Source organism: Musa acuminata, chromosome BXJ1-1 (assembly GCF_036884655.1).
Source record: "Musa acuminata AAA Group cultivar baxijiao chromosome BXJ1-1, Cavendish_Baxijiao_AAA, whole genome shotgun sequence".
Taxonomy (NCBI): domain Eukaryota; kingdom Viridiplantae; phylum Streptophyta; class Magnoliopsida; order Zingiberales; family Musaceae; genus Musa; species Musa acuminata.
The window spans coordinates 35,346,607-35,366,352 of record NC_088327.1 but is presented as its reverse complement, the minus strand read 5'-3'; the positions used below and the strand labels follow the sequence as shown (position 1 = coordinate 35,366,352).

At 31.4% G+C, this 19,746-nt stretch overlaps 1 protein-coding gene across 1 annotated transcript; it reads right to left on the bottom strand.

Moving 5' to 3' along the window:
* Window positions 1–6,597: 6,597 nt before the first annotated feature.
* On the bottom strand, window positions 6,598–14,540 carry LOC135678133 (uncharacterized). Its single transcript, XM_065190577.1, has 5 exons — window positions 14,392–14,540; window positions 14,215–14,310; window positions 13,203–13,306; window positions 12,971–13,107; window positions 6,598–6,897 (listed from the first exon to the last, which is right to left on the bottom strand). The coding sequence occupies exons 1-5, from the start codon at window positions 14,449–14,451 to the stop codon at window positions 6,815–6,817; spliced, it is 480 nt and encodes a 159-aa protein (XP_065046649.1). The 5' UTR covers window positions 14,452–14,540; the 3' UTR covers window positions 6,598–6,814.
* Between the last annotated feature and the right edge of the window lie 5,206 nt (window positions 14,541–19,746).

Below are 19,746 nucleotides of genomic sequence, written 5' to 3'. Positions count from 1 at the left end.
CTTATACTCACTCTCCAATCACTTTCCTAAGCTTTTCTCCTAATTCTAATGAAAGTGAAAGCCAGAATTTAGAAAGTTTGATTGTGGTAAATCAACTCTTTTCATGTTATCTATGGTGGCCGAAGTAAAATTAGACATAAGAAGATCCAAAATATTGATAGCTCCTTTCATGTTATCGATAACTTGTAGATTTTCAAATTCAAATAATGGGTGGATATTGAACCTTTTGAAAACATGTTGAAAAGAAACACTCAACACAAGCCCTTACAGAAAAAAAACCTTTGGGTACCTTACTAATCCCACTATTCATTTCTTTTCATTGAAAAAATCATGAACAATTAGCCAGATTTATTTTTGTTGGCATTTGTCTTTTAGTTTTGGTGAACAAGTTGATTTTATTGATTATTGTCAGAATGCTTTGAATCTCATGTTGTACATAATCTTCTTAAAAAGAGAAAAAGAGATTTAGAAATGTTATTTCGAGCTTTCCATGGTCGTGTTACTATTTGCGTCGATATTTAAAGCGATCATCGACAAATGTACGTACTTATAAATAGGTATTATTTGCCATTACATTGATGGTGATTGTACCATGAAAAAAATAAATTGTTGTCTTTAGAGTTTTTGATAAACAATATACCATCGATAACATTTATAGAATGATAAAAACTATTTTAAAAGAGTATTGTTTTATTTTTAAAAGCTTTTAATTGGTTTTGCCAATGCATCTGCAAATGTCGATTCTATTCCTCGATTACAAGAAGTGTGTCAATTTACTTTTAATGGTTATTAAATGTTTTAAATTTATGTGTACAAAAAGATTTACAATCTCTTTTTTTTTTTTTCAAATTAAGTAAGCAATTTCATTCTTGTGGAGTCATCCATAAGTAATAAAAGAGTGGGCTAGATTTTACATATTACATGACAAAAATTCTAAAAGATTTCCTCGGGACATTTCTATTCGATGGAATTTTACCTATGAATTGCTTAATTAATCTTTTAAGTATAAAAAAAATATTATATACTTTTATTATAAATAATGCTAGACAAGTTAGTTTATATCAATAACATTGAAATGTTTGTTGAAAAAAAATTAAAAAATTTTTAATGTGCCACATATACTCTATTAGGTGTTTATTATCATATTGCTCATATATTTTTAATTATTTTATTAATATTATTGGTGCTTTAGAAAAATATCAATATGATCGTGATCTAAGTATGACTATCATGGTAATAAAATCAAAATGGACAAATTATTTTCTCAATATTTCACCAATTTACCTTTTTTGCTTGTGTTTTTTATCCTCATACTAGAATAGATAGTTTAAGTAATTATTTAAATATTTACTATCAAAATTTAGGAATAGAAGTTGATATTAGTGATAAAATTAGATAAATAGAAAAAATTAATCATTAACTTATATTATCATTATCGTGTAAACTATAATAGATAACAAATTACCTCTGAAAATTCTCCATCTATAGATCAAGTTACTAGGTGTAGAAGAATCTATAAGGGATAGAAATTATTACTGTAAAAATTAAAAAAAATCAAGAGAATTATCAAGCTCAAAGATAATCTAACATCTTTTGAGTTTGATAATAGTAATACAAGTATAGAGTTTTTAATTCTTGAATGTTGGGCATACAACGATCCTTTTCCATTTTTAAAAGTAGAGGTGGAACAAACCTTGGCGATGTATAATGAATGAATAATATGATCCTCGAATTAGTTGAAGGTCAAATATGTATTAATGACTAGACTAAGATGGAAAAATAAAATCAAAAAGATCATCTCCAAAGATAATGATTGCTTATTTGATATATCAACTGAATGGACGATCAGAACCTCTAACATCGAAAGCGATTAAAAATTTTATAATTTTAATTTTTATTAATAATGTTAATATCATTCCACTCATTATACATCCATTTTTCAAATCTTAGAAATAAAAATATATTTTTTATATTCTAAATTATTTTAATTAAAAATTAATTTTAAAAAATTAATAGTTCAAATGGAAATTGGAATAAGAACCATCGTTCCAGTTCTAGAACTAACCCAATTTGGTTTGGTTTTGATTCTTGGTTTTGAAAAATTGGAATCATTGATTCTAAAACCATGATAAAGGCTTAGATGAATTAATGAGTTCTCTCTTGGTTTATGAACCAAAAGTTAAATTTTCAACTGAAACTTCAAAACATGTTTTTCATATGACTATAGATGAAAGGAAGGATTGAAAGAAAATTTCAGAAATTAAATCGCAAGACAAAGGTTAGAATGGTAGACAGGGATAAGACCAATCAAATGAGAGTTAAAAGGAACTATAATATAAGTAATAAAGAAACTCGTCAATGTTTTTATCACAAAAAAAATTAGACATATTAAAAAAGACTATTAGTATAAAAATAAAAATTCAAATGTTATTCTCTACTCTCATTTAAAAAAATATGATTATTATTCATTCTTGAATTTAAATAAAATCTCATTAGTATAAGGCAGTTGATCAGAAAAGGTTATTATACTATTTTTTATAATGAAAAATATTTGATCTATAATAAGAAAACTATTAAATTGGTAGCAACTATGAGAATGATTAAAAAAAAAGATGTTTCATTTATTATTTTCTAATTTTTATATACACATTCATTGTTACTATTGTTGATGAATCGTTACTATAACACAAGAGATATATTAAATTAGATGAATATGATAGTCAATTTACTAAAAGTTTAAAATAAAGATAGTATTTATGAATCTTATATTTTAAAAAATAGTATATAAATTCTTTTCAAACAGGTTAGTTTGGAGAGTCTACGAGTGGTTAACACTTATGCTTGTATATATTTGTGGGCCAATGTAGATTATCTAAAATAAATATTTTTTATTATGTATAGATAATTATATAAAAATGATATAGGTGTTGTTAGTATAAAATCTGTAATATGCTATATTAAATACGAAAATATTCTTTTATGTTAGGATTGAAATCAAATATAATTAGATCTGGTTTTACAATGCGTATCTTTTGATGTCATTTGAAGAAGAGATATTTGTTTTTGATCTACAAGGGCACCGTTTTTAGATCCAAGATAGCTGTCAATCTACAAGAGAACTAGCTTCTTTTCTTCTCTTCCTATCCTTTTTTAGGACCACCTATTGATGGTTATGGAGAAGAGTTGAGAGAGATATAAGTAATTAAGTTCCTCCTATCAAAGGCATCTCCTAAAGGTCCTATCTATTTATAGGCGAGAATAGAGGATCTAGGATAAGTAATTAAGAGAGTTCCTCCTATCAAAGGCATCTCCTAAAGGTCCTATCTATTTATAGGCGAGAATAGAGGATCTAGGATAAATAATTAAGAGAGTTCCTCCCATCAAGAGCATCACCTAAAGAATCCACTTTAAGTGGACTTTTTTTCTATTGGTCAATATATGTCATCAGAATCCAATTAGTTATATTATATATATCTTATCCAATTACAAAGGGCTACAAAATATAACATTCTCTCACTTGACCTATTAATTAATAATATATAAAAAAGATATTCAAAATCAAAATAAATATAATAAAATTTATTTAAAAATAATTTTACCTAATTGGATTCTAAATAATTTTGAAAAGTATTTTATACATGGTCATGAATTTTAAAACAAGTCAATAAGTCCAATAAACATAATAATATTATATTAAGTCCAACTATTAATGTGAGTCATAACAGTTGTATATTATCAATGTCATACTCCCTTCTATATACCACAACATTGTTAGTCTTTCCTAATATAATCTATAATGAACTATGTAATTTATCTTGTCAAGATAATCTTGTTATTATATTCAACTATAACATGCATAAAAATAAATATAAATAGGATAGCAGAAATAAATAACTTTAATTAAGTAAGAAAAATATCATCAACCTAAACATACATCACCATATCTTTTATGACTTGCTCACAAACCTCATTCTAAGAACATATTCTTTAAATATTTTATACTATAAAGCTTTTATCAATGGATCAACAATCATCATAGTGGTGCTCAGGTTCTCAATTGACACTTGTTATTTCTGGACTTTTTCTCTAACCACTAAGTACTTTATCTCGATGTGCTTGGAACCACTAGAGTACTTATCTTTCTCAGAGAAGAAAACTATTGCGGTATTATCACGAAATATCACTGTCATAAAGCTTGATTTGTGACCTCAAAGCATGCCACAAATTCAACTTCCTTTGTTGATAATGTAATAAGCGATTGCTTTATACATTTCTAAGAAATTACCCCACTAGCTAACATAAATATAAATTCTGAAGTAGACTTCCTACTATCGAGGTAATTTACAAAATCAACATCTGAATATCCTGTCACTTCAAGCTGATCTGATCTCTTATATATGAGCATATAATCTTTCGTCCCCTGTAAATATCTCATTAATTTCTTTGTAGCTTTTCAATGCTTCATTCTTGGGATGCTTTGGTATTTTTCCAACATTACAATTGTAAAATTTATATCTGGTCTTGTACATGTTTGAGTTTATAATAGACTTTTAATTACGCACCTATAAGGAATATTCTTTATTTGATTCTTTTCTAAGTCATTTTTCAAGCACTGGTTTTGACTAAATATTTCACCTCTAGTAATAGGTATATTATTAGATGAGTAAAACTGCATATTAAATCTCTCCAATATATGATTAATATATCCTTTCTCAGATAATCATAATAATCCTTGAGATCTATCCATGAATATCTCAATGCCAATAAGATAGGTTGCCTCATTCATATCAACCATTTTAAAGTTTTTGTTGAGAAATATTTTAGTTTCGTGCAATAAACCAAGATCACTACTAGCAAGTAAAATATCATCCACATATAAAAGCAATATAATAAACTTGTTTCCACTTACCTTCAAATATATGCACTGATCAACAATATTTTCTTAAATCCGAAGGAAATAATCATGTTAAGAAACTTTATCTACCATTGTTTAGAAGCTTGTTTAAGGTCATAAATGGATTTCTTAAGTTTATAAGCCCAACTTTCTTTTCGCTTTTCAGTGAATATTTCATGTTGTTCCGTATAGATTTTCTCATCCAGATCATTATTCAGAAATATTGTTATCACATTTATCTGATTAACTCAAGATTATTACGAGCTACTAATGTCATTATGATTCTCAACGAGTCCTTTATAGAAACAGGAGAAAATGTTTTGTTATAATTGATGTCTTCTTTCTAAGAAAAACCTTTGGTCATAAGTTTGACTTTATATTGTTCGATACTGTCCATTGAGTCACGTTTTATCTTAAAGACTCATTACAATATTATGTGTTTAAAGAACATATTTTTAGAATTGGACTTGTGATTAACCCATAAAAGACACAATAATATATGTTTAAGTGAATATTATAATGAATATTTTTACTATATGTATATATATGTATATGTATATATGTATATTTGTGTATATACATATATGTAGATATATATATGTATATATACATGTATATATACATATATATATATACATATTTGTATATATGTATATATGTGTATATATATATATATATGTATATATATTTATATATATACATACATATATATATATATGTATACATATATATATATACATACATATATATATACATACATATATATATATACATACATATATATATATATATATATATACATATATATACATACATATACATATATATATATATACATATACATATATATATATATACATATATATATATATATTATGGTTAATATGATTATATGAGTATCTTAATAAGACATTATATGGTCATTTTAGATTGTGTTAAGAAAGAATAATAGTTTTATGGTACATGAAAGGAAATTTAATCGTTAATGAAATACAAACATTATGACTCACATAGTTAATCAAACTTATTATTATATTATTATATTTATTAAGTTTATTATCTTGTTTTGTAAAAATCACGTACACATGTAAAATCTTTTTTTTTTTAATTTTAAAATGTAATTATAATAAAATAATATAATATAAGATTTTATAACTCAATTAATTTAAGATAAAATAAATAAAAATCTAATTGGATTCAGATTAAGATTATTATCGATCGACCAATTGAAAGAAAAATAATCTTGATATGAAAAATTCTCCTAATTATCTCTTCTCAAACCCTAGCTCTCGTATATATAATAAGATGATCTTTTAAGGATCTAATCATCAAATAACAACAAAAATCTGATATCTCATTTCTTGATAAGTCAACGCACGCAGATAATTGAACCTATGAAAAGTAGAAAGAAAGGAAAAAAATCCAACTTCTTTTCTTCAGATCGTTGGTACAATGATTCATACCATCCGAAGCAGATTGTCGGAGATACCCCATTTGATCATGACATCTAAAGGTAGTTAAGACCTATCCTTAATCTATGATACTTTTAATTTCAATCCTATCATTATGATTTCCACATTATAGTTTTATTCTTACATCTACCACATTGCTTGTTAACGACAGTGCACATCGAGGAAACGCGATTTCTTAGAGAGAGTAATTAGCACCGCCTAAAAATGAAAACTAAATACTCCAAAATAGCGTTGGCTCAATGGTACACCAATTATTTAAATTATGTATCAAAGTTAAGACCACATGTCAAAGTGAACATGCTGGCATATAAGCTGCAGGTAGTACATGAAAAGTACTATCCTTAAGTTCCATTGAAGATTTTAGACATCACAGTAGCAGGAACTTCTCCCAATGATATTGCCTTCGTCATTTGATCCTGCCAAAATCTTGAAGGCTTGTTGGGGGACTTTAAAGATCAGGCATGCCTATTCCAGTTTTAGCATCGTATGTTTTGTCTAGTACAAGGTCAATTGGTGTATCCTTGGGGCCAACTGCAAAACGAGAAGCCAAATAAGTTAATGCTGTCTGGTGTGCAATAGCAGCAGCAGCAGCACAACTAACAAAAAAAACAAAGAAATAGAAGCAAACTGCAGATAGAGGTTGAACCAGGACAACAGTTATAAAATTAACTAAAAATATATAGATATTAAATTCAAGAGAAGATAGAACACATCAAGAGGCAATCTCAATTCAGGAGCATCAGAATATAATATAAAATTGGAATATCTTATGGCTTTGAAACCCTGAATATTGTAAAAACAGATAACTTCAACTAATTAAAAATAACTAGCCCTACAAAAAAAGATAACCAAGCAGATCAATGGCTAGCATGCAAAAAGTGTGTTCAATTTTCTGGACAAATACACCGGCAAGAAACAACTTTAATATATGTGTTCAATTTTCTTTCCCTTTACGAGTTCCGTTTTGAAATTTTCTGGACAGATTATGACCTAGTGACTAATACCATTCATGATTGTTTGTCATCCTGGCCTTTCCCCTCAGTCCCCTCTCTTCATTGTGTATCATCTAACCTTGCCCTCTTGTGTAGCAAACTCCCTTGTGCTTGAATTCTGCTGATTTATCATCTACTTTAAAATATGTGTTCAACTAAAAAAGAGCACGTTTAGGAAATATATCAATAAAAATGAGATCAGTTAGATCTTCATGCTAGAGTACTTGGAGTCTCAAACAACCTTTGTTTCAACAAATTCTAGAGTTAGTCAAACCTTGCAGCATGACAACCGTGAAAGTTTAGTTTAACTTCGCAGCATAACAGATTTAGAAAATATGCAATTCAGTTACCAGAGAAGAAGCAACATATTGGAAATAAGCTCTGTATTCATGGAATACTGCAGGAAACAAAGAATCTTACAATGCTCATAAAAGTCCATCTCCCAAAATCACCATCTTGTGATGTGTACCACCCATCAGGACAAGTGTCACCAATTTCAGTAAAGATTACAGATCTTTTTTTTCACATTAAGTCTTATTAAATATGATACTCCAATAAGGATATACTAGAATTTGAGGATAAGAATTGACCTCACAACGCTTTTTGCAGTCAATAGATCTCTTGCAGTCAAGGATAAGAATTGACTTCACACTTATTGTTCTGACCAAAACTTATCTCTAGCTAAACATTATAGATCTCTTGGTATCTATCATATGATCATGATAATATTATGTGCCTCATATGTTGATTTCATCAGTGTACAAGTCATATGTGTAATATATATTCATAGCTCCATGGATATCATCTTTAGTTTATGTTACTTCTCTTTGATATCTCTCATCTGAACTCTGTATAACTCAATAACCCATATATACTATGTTGCTACTGTTGTAACGATGATGCTATAATTATACACAATATGAACAAGCTTAGCATTACTTCCATGATGCACATTTCTGTTTGTATTGAAGGAAAGTCATTGAGACATACTATTCATCAAGGTGATATGGCAAGGTGAGGACCATCATGGATGACGCAAGTGTGGTAGAACACCTTTAGTGTCCGACATAGTCGTATTTCTATCCGTTGTTGATGAGCCATGTTCAGTTATATCGTGCACCCTGATGTGTTTTATAGCTCAGCAGATGAACAACAAATCATGGACAACAACAGCAGTATATAGGCGACAGCCTCCAAAATTTGCATTGAGATTAGTTTTCTTCAACTCAAACACACAAGGCAACAATAGTCACAGTGAAGACTGCAGATATAAATTGTTGAATCCTGGATATTTATAAAAAAATCAATTTGAATTTTAGGAACTAATGCATTGTTGAGATACTTGATAGAAATATTTCGACTATGGATCCGGACTGCCAAAAGATCAAACATTGAGCCAAAAGATTGGTCAATGGGTCGAAAATCGAATATTGTACTGGAGGATAGTCAATGTGCCAAAAATTAGATATTATACCGGAGGATTGGTTGACATGTCAAAAATTGGATATTACGCTCAAGAATAGGGCGATATATTAGAAGATCTGATGATGGGATAAAAGTTTGGATGATGTGCCAAAAGATTTGACAATGTATCGTAAGAGCAGTTGTTGTGTCAACGTCTTGGTCGAAGTCATTTCGAGCCAAATTGGACTATTATTGGGCTAGAAAGAGCCTGCTTATTATGCTTATTGTGTCAACTTATGACAGTCATTCAGCTTTAAATTGGATCGAACTTGGGCCTTTACAAGACCAAACACATGCCAGGGGTGATGGTACAATCGACAAGCGTTGTCGGCACTTTGTCAACTATTGGGGCAATGGTACCCCACCTATGGCAACAATAGTTGGTGGTAGTTCCACCAATATGCCGAAATCACAAAAATTTAACTATTTTAGCTCCACTTTTGAGGCTTTTGGGGCTATAAATAATTTATTTGAACTTGACTGGTGGTCCATCCTTGAGTTTGCAAAGTGTTGAACTCTCTCTTTGAACCTTGTTTAAGTCTCCTCTAATCACCTTGTTGAGTTAATTTATCGTTCTAAATAGTAGAAATAGTAGGATGTGAGATTTTTCTAAAAAGGATTAAGTATAAAAGGGAATGTTGTAAAAGGGTGATTAGTTTTCACCTGTTGAAAAGAAATTTATTAGTGGAAGTTGGTTGAAGGTGTCAATTATGCCCACGGGTATGGATACCTACGAAGCCTCACCCCACTGGGGCAAATAAACGAGGATTGGGGTATTTTCTATTATCAAAACAGATATGGGATGGAGACGGATAGAGCACTCCCCACCCCGTCAACATCTAAGCCTAGATGTTGGGCCTAGACACCTGGCCTACCTGATTCAAATCAGATTGGATTGAGCCTTGGTTGAGTTGATTACGAGTCAATTACAAGCTATTTGGATCAATTAAACCAAATGAAACAATATCAACATTCAGTAATAACACCTCCTCCCCGTGGCCTGCATGTTGGAGAAATGGTCAATGCTCACTGCATTGACCTAATGATGAAAGATATTAGGGAGTTAGCATCGGCTAGAATGTGTTTGGCAAGGGCACAATCTGTAACAAAGGTTATCCACAACCATCATTTGGTGCACTCATTAATACCAAAAGTATACAAATGGAGAGATACTTCGACCCAACGTCACTCGATTTGCAATAAACTTTATTGCCCTAAAGTCCATTCAGCAAAAGAAACACAATCTAAAGGTAATGGTCACATCACTGGAATGATCAGATTCTCACTATTTAAAATCATCTGGTAGAAAAAAAGGTAGAGAAGACATTTCTATCATCTAGATTTTGGGAGTCTGTAAATGAAATCATAACAGTAAAAACCACTATATGTTGCTTAAAACCATAAGGTCTACATAAAGAAGTGTCCATGGATGCTTAACCTGAGACATATTTTGCTTACAACCATGAGGTAAAGAAAGCATTGCATGATAAATTGAAAGTTAATTAGTATTTACAGATCATCGAACGTAAGGCCGAAGACTATGTGGACCAAGGCATTCATAATGCAGGTATATTTAAATCGATAATCATTTATAATATGAATAATCAATCTTTGTAAGTTATAATATTGACGAAATCAATTTTCTTACAGCATGTTACCCAAATCCTGTTTATTCAATATAGGCATAGTCTTAGGACCCGATCAAATCTATTGCAAGCGCTAAGGAATGTTACAAACCCTCCTGCCAAAAAGTACTGCTACAACCAAGGCTATCATGGAGGGCCAACTATTCAAAGATAATTTTGAGTCCTCCGATAATATAGTCATATTGTGTATGGATCATGGCAAGGGAAAGTTACAAACATGTCTTTGATTATAAATTGAAATTAGGGTTAATGATTTGTTATGTTAAAAAAGTGTTCTTTATTTTTTTTTTGTAGTCGAGTAACGACTATAATTTGGAGGAGTGATTTAAAAAGCGCTATGCGCCAAAAGACGCCAAGGTCCAAAAACGCCCGAGGCATTAGGCGCTCGCCTGAGCGAAGCGAGCCACTAAAATATAAAAAATATATAATATAATTATATTTAAATAAAAATATAATATTAAATTAAAAAAATTACAAAATCACAATATCACATTAACAAAAAATCTCAAAATTCAAAACAATAACAATAATTTCAAATAAATAAAAATTAGCAATATTAAAATCAAAATAATATATTATTAATCTAATAAATAAAAAAATATTGCTACTAGTATACAATTAACAGTATACTGTTAATATATTGTTAACAGTATACCATAAGGTTTTGCAAGGCGCTTGGGTCTCACCTCGCTTTGCCCGAGCACCTGGGCCATCGCCCAAGCACCTTTTGAAAACACTAGTTTCAAATACTCTATATTTCTTAGAGGTGGATAACATCGAAATACAATGAAAATTTAAAAGCATGCTTCTTTAGTTGCATGTTGATGGTTTCAAAACTTCAACGTTTCAAGATTTTCATGAAATCAATTCAATAAGTATAGAGCTTTAAATAGTTGACTAGTCAATATTTTACAAGTTTCAAACTTCAAGACCGTATTATACTTTGAGATTATTTTATATTTTGTGGTATGTGTTTTCTTAATTGACTTATATGTTATCTATACTTTGATAAAGGTCTATAGCTTATTATTTGCTTCTTATCTATCCGTGTAATATCCCGAAATCTTGTATATCTCTAGAGGAAACTCACAATATGTGTGGTTAACTAACAGGCTAGACTTTTGGGCTTGGGAACAAGGCAATCTTTATACCATGAGTTGTCTAAATTCTCACAACTTAATGCTACCCAACATTTTTTTTTCCAAAAAGATACAGTTGAGCATCTTGAATACTAGAAATTCAAGTCACTAATATGTTATCTTCATCTGACTTGTTTGGTAAAAGGATGGGCAGGATGCCAAGGTATGGTTGCTCCTTTGCAATTTAAATATACAGAGTTCCAAGTCATGGGCATCACTTCTTTGCTTGCAAGGGTCAGGTTGCATCAATTGACCCTACTTATATCCTTTTTTGATCTAGAGCAATTTACCTCAAAAAAACACTATGGAGCTATCAAATTGTTATCTCTCAACCAAACAACTTCAAAATAGAGGAAGCAATTGTTTCATTTGCTTTGATCTTGCATTAACTTTCAAAGGCGAGTGTCTTAAAAAATTTTACATAAGGTACGAGAAAAAGGCTCTCAATCAATATGAGAGGCACTTAAAGAAAAGATTGAGAACAAAGCAAGAAAGGCTTTTGGATGAATTGACAACAAATACTTTAGGCTAAAACTAAGGATCCTGGTTTCTAAGTTTCAAATCTCGGTCTCCTGTCATTTTTGCTCATGGACATACGGGTATGTACCAATATGATTGGGTGAATCGTGTATTGGTAAGCCCTCATGACTGACCAGAACAAGTTTGGTTGGAGGAGAAGGAAGACGCGAGGGACGAGGGGAGGAAGAATATGGGATGGAAGAGGAGGAGGGAGTGGAGCAAGAGGCCCAAGGAAGCCATGCAGTGGGGAGGAAGAGGCAATGGCTGTGTGACAAGGAGATGGCAATGGCAATGCAGGAAGGAGAAGGAAAAAAGAGAGAAAAAGAGACAGGGCAACAATGAGTGGTCATTATTCTAAAAGAAGATATGGGTGCCATGCGATGAGGTTATCACATGGTACCATTTGAAACCAGTCCATTTATCTTACCAAGCAGTTAGCCCATACCAGATTGAACCAAGCAGAATCATCTGGACCATGTCCCAGTTGCCTGCAGAACTGGTAAATACCAACCCATACCGATCGGGACGGGCAGTACTTAGACCTTGATTGGTTTACCACTATAATACAACAACTTGGAATCAACAACTTTATATCAGTTTCCTGGTTCTAAGATCTGAAAGTTTGATTGTGTAACTCAACAATAATAATAATGATCAGAACACATCATGAGCAGGCTGGAAGTGGAAACTAACTTGAGGACAAAAAGACACCAATGTACAAAAGAGACACCAAATTACATTTTTCACATGGCTAGATGTAACAAGATATTAATATAATAGATGACTAAACTTTAGTTGGAATGAAGCCAGCAAATCAGCAATGAAGTCAAACAGCTAAACATACCAATGTTTGGTCTTGGTTTTCTCCTTTCTTTTAGTATCTCTGGGCGAGGAATTACGGTTCCAGATGCTGCTAATCCTCTAGAGACTCTTACCTTAGATCCATCTTCCAGATATTTGTACCCAATTTTACATGGTTTCCTGCATGAGGCATATTTTACTTGCACATGACAACCAAATTTGAGGATTCAAAAACTAAAACAAGTTGATGAGAGAAAATTTTGGAGAAATCATACCCAGTAGCTGGATCAAGAACTTGGACATTTGAAACATGAAGGGGAGATTCAATGGAAAAGATTCCACCTTCATGTCCTTGCCCTTGCTTGATGTGCTTCTTCACCTGAAAAGAATAACATATGCTAACTTCGATCATGAAAGAGAACTGATTGAACTTGTATTGAAGATCAAACTTGAGTCATCCTAGTTTAAATTTAATAAGAGAACAATAAACCTGAGGAACTATAATCAGAACAATGAAAAACAGAAAATTATATGAATCACCTATAAAACACTTCCAGAACCATAAGTTATGCAAAAAAAAAAAAGGATTGGTTAACCTTCAAAGGTTTGGTCTTTATTGATAAAATTTTTTGATAGTGTCAGGAAAGTTTCAAAAAGTTAAAAAAAAAACATCATCAGAGAAAAGGCAAGGCTGGTAGAAAATTCACAAAGGCAAAAGCACCTATTTCAAAAATAGTGGGAATTACAAGATATTGAGTTTGCAATAAAGAACTCTTCAACTGAATAGAGTAAGACAACTGTATTAAATAAATCTTGCAACAAACTTACAAACAGAACAAATAGGCAGACACCAAATATGCACTTTATATAATCACCATAAATTGATGAGGTTTGTGCGCATGATTGGACATAATTGCGAAAGTTCTTTGATAGCATAACTCCAACATTCAATGAACTCTCTGGAAAGTACAGAAGTAGATAAAAAATTAGATATTTTGGTAATCAAACAAACGAAGGCTTAACACGAAAAAAAAAAAAGTCAAATTTTTACCCCAACACTGCATCAAAGTTCTACCAGAATAAACAAAAAAATAAAAAAGAAAAACCTCCAAAAAACATCAAGTTTGATCATCTTCAGCTACAGTACCAAATCCGAAAGATTTTTAAGGAAATCAGTGCCGATGCCATATCCTAAGCTAGACACCAACATAGAAAAGTCAATCTCAAACAAAGAAAATCCAAGAACCAATTCAGCAAAGTAATCACTGTACATTAAAGAGAACGGACCAGATTCTTCCCTTCGACGATGACCCGATTCTGGGATCGGATGACGCGCTTGATAATGCCCGTCTCGCCCTTATCCTTCCCTCTTATGATCATTACCTGCAAAAGATCACCCTCAAAATTCATATATTTCACCAAAAAACACACCGATTTGAGCGGAAAAAACGGTTTTTAGATCACGTTGTCGCCTCTGAGGATCTTCCAATGCTTGATTATCTTCTCAGCCGCCTTCCACCCCATTGCTTCTCTGTGTCTCCCGGGGGCTGAGCTGTTTTCCCCTAGGGTTTTAAAGGGGTACTGATATTTCCACCCACCATTTTGTCAGATGACCGTATGGGTTAGTGTGCGCTTAAAAACGCGCGACATCAGGAAACTCCAAGCCGTCGGATACTAATGGAATATTTAGGTATTTTCATTATTCACGACGTCTTTTATCTACGTGTCAGTTGCATAGAGAACAGTTTGTATTTTTTTTTTTTTCTTTCGTTTCTATGTAGGAACTGAATAATTCAAAAAAGTTAAATAAATTTAAAATAGAAAAATACTGAAATATGTCCATGTAGATCTGATTCAAATATATCGTCTAATAAATTTTAAATTTTCTTTAAAATCCTGCTATTTTATGTATTATTTTTAGATTTTGATCAAAAATAATATATCACATATTAGAAATATTTTTTTAGGATCAAATTTTTGGGATATAAGTAGAAGTTCAAAGGTAAAAAATATACATAAGTGCATGATATTTGACTATAAATAAAAAAATTTAATGTGTTATTATCAATTTTACTATTGCAAATAAAAAATAACAAACTCAAATGCCCTACTTCAACAACATTTATTTCTCATATAAAAACTATTAAAGATTTACTTTGATTATGGGAGTCATCTCCTACTCATAATCAATTTACTTCTTCGAGATTTGGTCTTCACTTGGGCTTTTAGTACGTAGAAGATACATAAATCCTTCTAGGTCTGTCTCATTATTCTTCTCTAATTTTTTCTCTAATTTCTTCTCAACTTTTATCTTTATAAATCTTATTTTTACAAAAACTCTCATTCATATCACTCTTGTTTTACTGAGATAGGTTTAGGGACAATATATTTGAATCACTGATGCAAATGTCTTTTAAGTTGTTTGGGCACTATTTTATGAACTATATCAGCTCAAGATGTTTTTCAGTCTTTGCATTCAAATTGTTTGAGATTCATGTGGGTCTTAGTTGTTTTATTATTATTATTATTATTATTATTATATATATATATATATATATATCAAAGGTTTGAGTTGCTTACTATTGAATAAAAAATAAATTTATTATTTAAGTATCTTAAAAAATATAATTGGTATGACTCAGAAACGTAACTCAATAGTACATGTCGTGCCTTCAACTATTACTTGAATCTTGGATTTTGACGAAAAAATCAATTGGTAAATTATTTGAGATAATCTATATGTTGGGAAAACTATGAATGCCTTATTTTGTACGCTTGATAAAAATGAGTTCAATCGTGTTTTGATTTGTGAAACTGCATTTGATATTTGGCATGCATTCAAATTGACTCACGAAGGCATAAGTAGAGTGAAAGAGTCAAAAATTAATCTTTTAGTACATTCTTATGAACTTTTTCGAATGAAACCAAGCGAGACCATAGGCGACATGTACACCCGTTTCACGGATATCGTTAATGGTCTAAAAGGACTCGGTAAAAGTTTTTCAGATTTTAAGCTCGTCAATAAAATTCTAAGATCCCTTCCAAAGAGTTGGGACCCTAAAGTCACTACTATTCAAGAGGCTAAAGATTTAAACAACTTCCCTCTTAAAAAATTAATCGGGTCATTAATGACTTACGAAATGACTTGCAAAGCTCATGAAGAGTAAGAAGACATCCTTCTAAAGAACAGGAAGGATATGACACTTAGAACTCTAGAAGGCCACTTGAGAGAAAACTCAAGTGATGAGGACTTTGACGATGACTTGACACTTCTAACAATGAAATTTAAAAAATCATTAAAAGAAACAAAATTAAAAATGACACTAAAAATAAACTTGAACTAAAAAAGAACTAAGTTATTTGCTACAAATGCAAGAAGCCGGGACACTACAAAAGTGATTGCCCCAAGCTAAGAAGAGAACACCAAAGAAGAAGGCGCTTAAAGCAACGTGGGATAACTCAAGCGTGTCCGAAGAAGAGGAGTCGAACATCGAGCAAGTTGCTCATTACTCCCTAATGGTCATCAAAGAGGAGGTAATGAATTTAATTGATGCAGATTTATCATTTGATGAATTGTTAAATGCTTTCCATGACTTGTTTGATGAATTAGTAGAAAATATAAATTATTAAAAAATGAGCATGATATTCTTATTAATAATTTTGATAAATTAAAAACCGAACATAATGATAGTTTAGCTCCATGTATGAAATGTCATGATCTAGAAACTCTCCAAAAGGATAACTTCTACTTAAGAACATCTTGAAGAAATTCGAGGTTGGTAGCAAGTCTTTGAATATGATCCTTACAAATAAGGGTCGCGTTCCTAAATGAAGTGGAATTGGATTTGTGAGAGGTCCTCACCAAAATCCAACCACCTTCATTAAAGGTCCTATCTTGCATGTTTTACACCAAAGCAAATGCAACTTTTGTTGCAAATATGGACATAGAACTTATCATTGTCCATTCAAGAAAGTTAGTCCGAACAAATTGATTTGGGTTCTTAAAGGAACCATGATAAATTTCATGCAACATGACAAACAATTTAGATCAGTTTTTGAGGCATCCAAGATTAAATGGGTACCTAAAAATCATCCTTTTTAGAAATGTATACCATCACAAGCTAGGAGCAAGAGATGATATCTTGCTTTTTGGGTGCTCAAGGTTTTTGACTAGAGATTTAAAATGACTCATTACACTCTCTAGCTAAAATGACAAAAAGAGGATAAATAGAATCAATTACAAAATAATACTAATATACCATACGTTAATGATGCAATCTTGCGTGATAAACACTTAAGTTAATCCCTCAAATTTTGAAATCTATAAACTCTTATGCATGAATTCCCCTTCACACATCCTTTGGATTTTTCGAATTCATCGGATACATTCCTTCCTCAATTTTTCCGGATCCAACTATATCTCACAAGATCATGAACTTACGTATTGTAAGCTAAGTTTGCATACAAATTTTGTATAATGTAAGTCATGAACATATTGAAGACATATAAGCTCTATATGACATTTGAGTAGAGTATGCATTTCACAAGATTGATCATGAACGATAAATTTTCTCATCTTGTGATGTGAATTTTTACATGATTATGTAATTAGGGTTGTATGCTTCATAAACCAACACTCCCTTCAAATTGAAAACACCCATATCAGCCCACACACCCTTAAAAGCAGTGTTGACTGCCTATAGGTGGTGGCACCACCCAGCTGGCGGTAGAATCACCGGCTGTCACGGGTGGTAGGCGGTTGCACCGCCCGCAACCTGCCCCTTTTAAACCCGAGCTAGGGCTGGTGGTAGAACCGACCCCAACTCATTTTCTTCTCCTTGCAGCTCTAAACTCTCCTCTAACTCCATTCCTCTCCTTTAGCTACCCAAAACTGCCTATTTCCTGCAAGATCAAGAATCAATCCTTCATCCTCTTGAAGATCTCAACTAAGGTATTCTCTAATAGGTCTTTTGATTTTTGTTTTGTATCATCCACTCTTGCTCATTATTTATCTTCCTAAATAGCAGTATTTATGGGTTCTAGAAGATCCTCTAGGGACAAAGGGAAGAGGAGATTAGAAGAAAACTTTGATTCTACACTTTTTGATTCAAATCTATATACCCAAAAATTTGCTTCCATAGAATTTAGAAATGTTTATAAGGGAAAGTATGTTGATTTAGATGAACTAAATGATTTAGAGTCAATTCAATGGTTTGTAAATCTAGATCTCCTCCCAATCCTATAAATAAGTGAACCCATCTACCCTAGACTTGTTAGGTTGTTTTACAATAATCTACATATAGATGAAGAAGAAAGGGTGTTTCCTATTTTCTAGGACATCACATATCCATTACGGATAGATCTCTTTGTGACATAATAGACATCCCAATAAAAAATAGATGTTATTTTAGAGGGCAATGAGATGATGAAACAGTTGGGACCACATATGTTGATGCCTTAGGAAGCAATTTGACAAATTAATACCATAATGATTTAAAATATTTATGATTTGAAATGATGCATGCAATACTTATGCTTTTTATTGTGATGATATATGTGATGCATATGATGTGTATCATGAATGCTTTAAATGATGAATATGATGAAATAAAATTATACATGAAATACTCATGATATTGTTTTGATGCTCTAAAATGATATAAAATTTGCTAGCTTATGAGTATCATGTATGATGATTGATTTATTATCAAAATGTTGATAAATAATTAAATTTTTTAATGTCTTAGTATCATGTATGATATGCTCATAATGATGATTGATTTATTTTTCGGTATCGTGCATGAAAAATGAAATATAAGGTTTTGAAATTATGCATGTTTTAAATTGAAAATATAATGATGTATAAATAAGATTGATACTTACCTTTGTCATGATTTAGAAATTGGTATAAAAGGATAAAGAGATATAAAATTGTAGTCTTCCCTTCTTTTTGACAATGACAAAGGGGGAGTAAAACATGCTAACTTGTACTTTGCAACGGAAGTAAAATTGCTAGCTCAAACTTTGCAAAGGAAGAAAAAAAAAATAGCACTTCCAAAAGAGAAGAAAGAAATTGCTATCTTGAACATCACCAAGAATTGCTAACTTGAAATTTCAAGAAGAGGCAAAAATAGCTATCTTGAACATCACAAAAAATTTGCTACCTTGCATGATGTAAAATTTGCTAGAATTGCTAGCTTGTGATCTAAAAAGAAGCAAAGAACTGCTATCTCAAAAGAAGCAAAAGTGCTATCTTGCCTATCTCAAGAAGCAAAACATGCTAAATTTGCACATCTCTAATTTGCTAGCTTATATGAAGTAGAACATGCTATCTTACTACCTTGCATATCTATCATGATAGCAAAATTGCATGATGATAAAAATGGAGATTATGTTTATCATGTAATGATTAGAACTTGTATGCTTAAACACTAGAAAGCGGAACTTCTCCTTTTTGTTGACAATAAAGGGGGAGAAGTATGATGATATGACATGACATGCATAAGTTTATGATGACATGTTGCTTGGATTTTTGAATCTAAGAGTTTCTATCAATATGACATATTGATAGGGGGAGTTTAGTTAACTCCGTCATCGATTAGTTGTCATCATAAAAAAGGGGGAGATTATTGAATCTCGGAATTTGATGATGAAACTAATCGATATGTGTTTATGTTTTAATCTGTGTTTTGAGTGATGCAGGATGCTTCGATCATGATGAGATAATTAAAACAGGAAAAATCATGTTGGACCGGAGGGATATGTCAGAAGATTGGACATTGGGCCGGTGGATCAATTGATATATCAACAGAAGGCTTT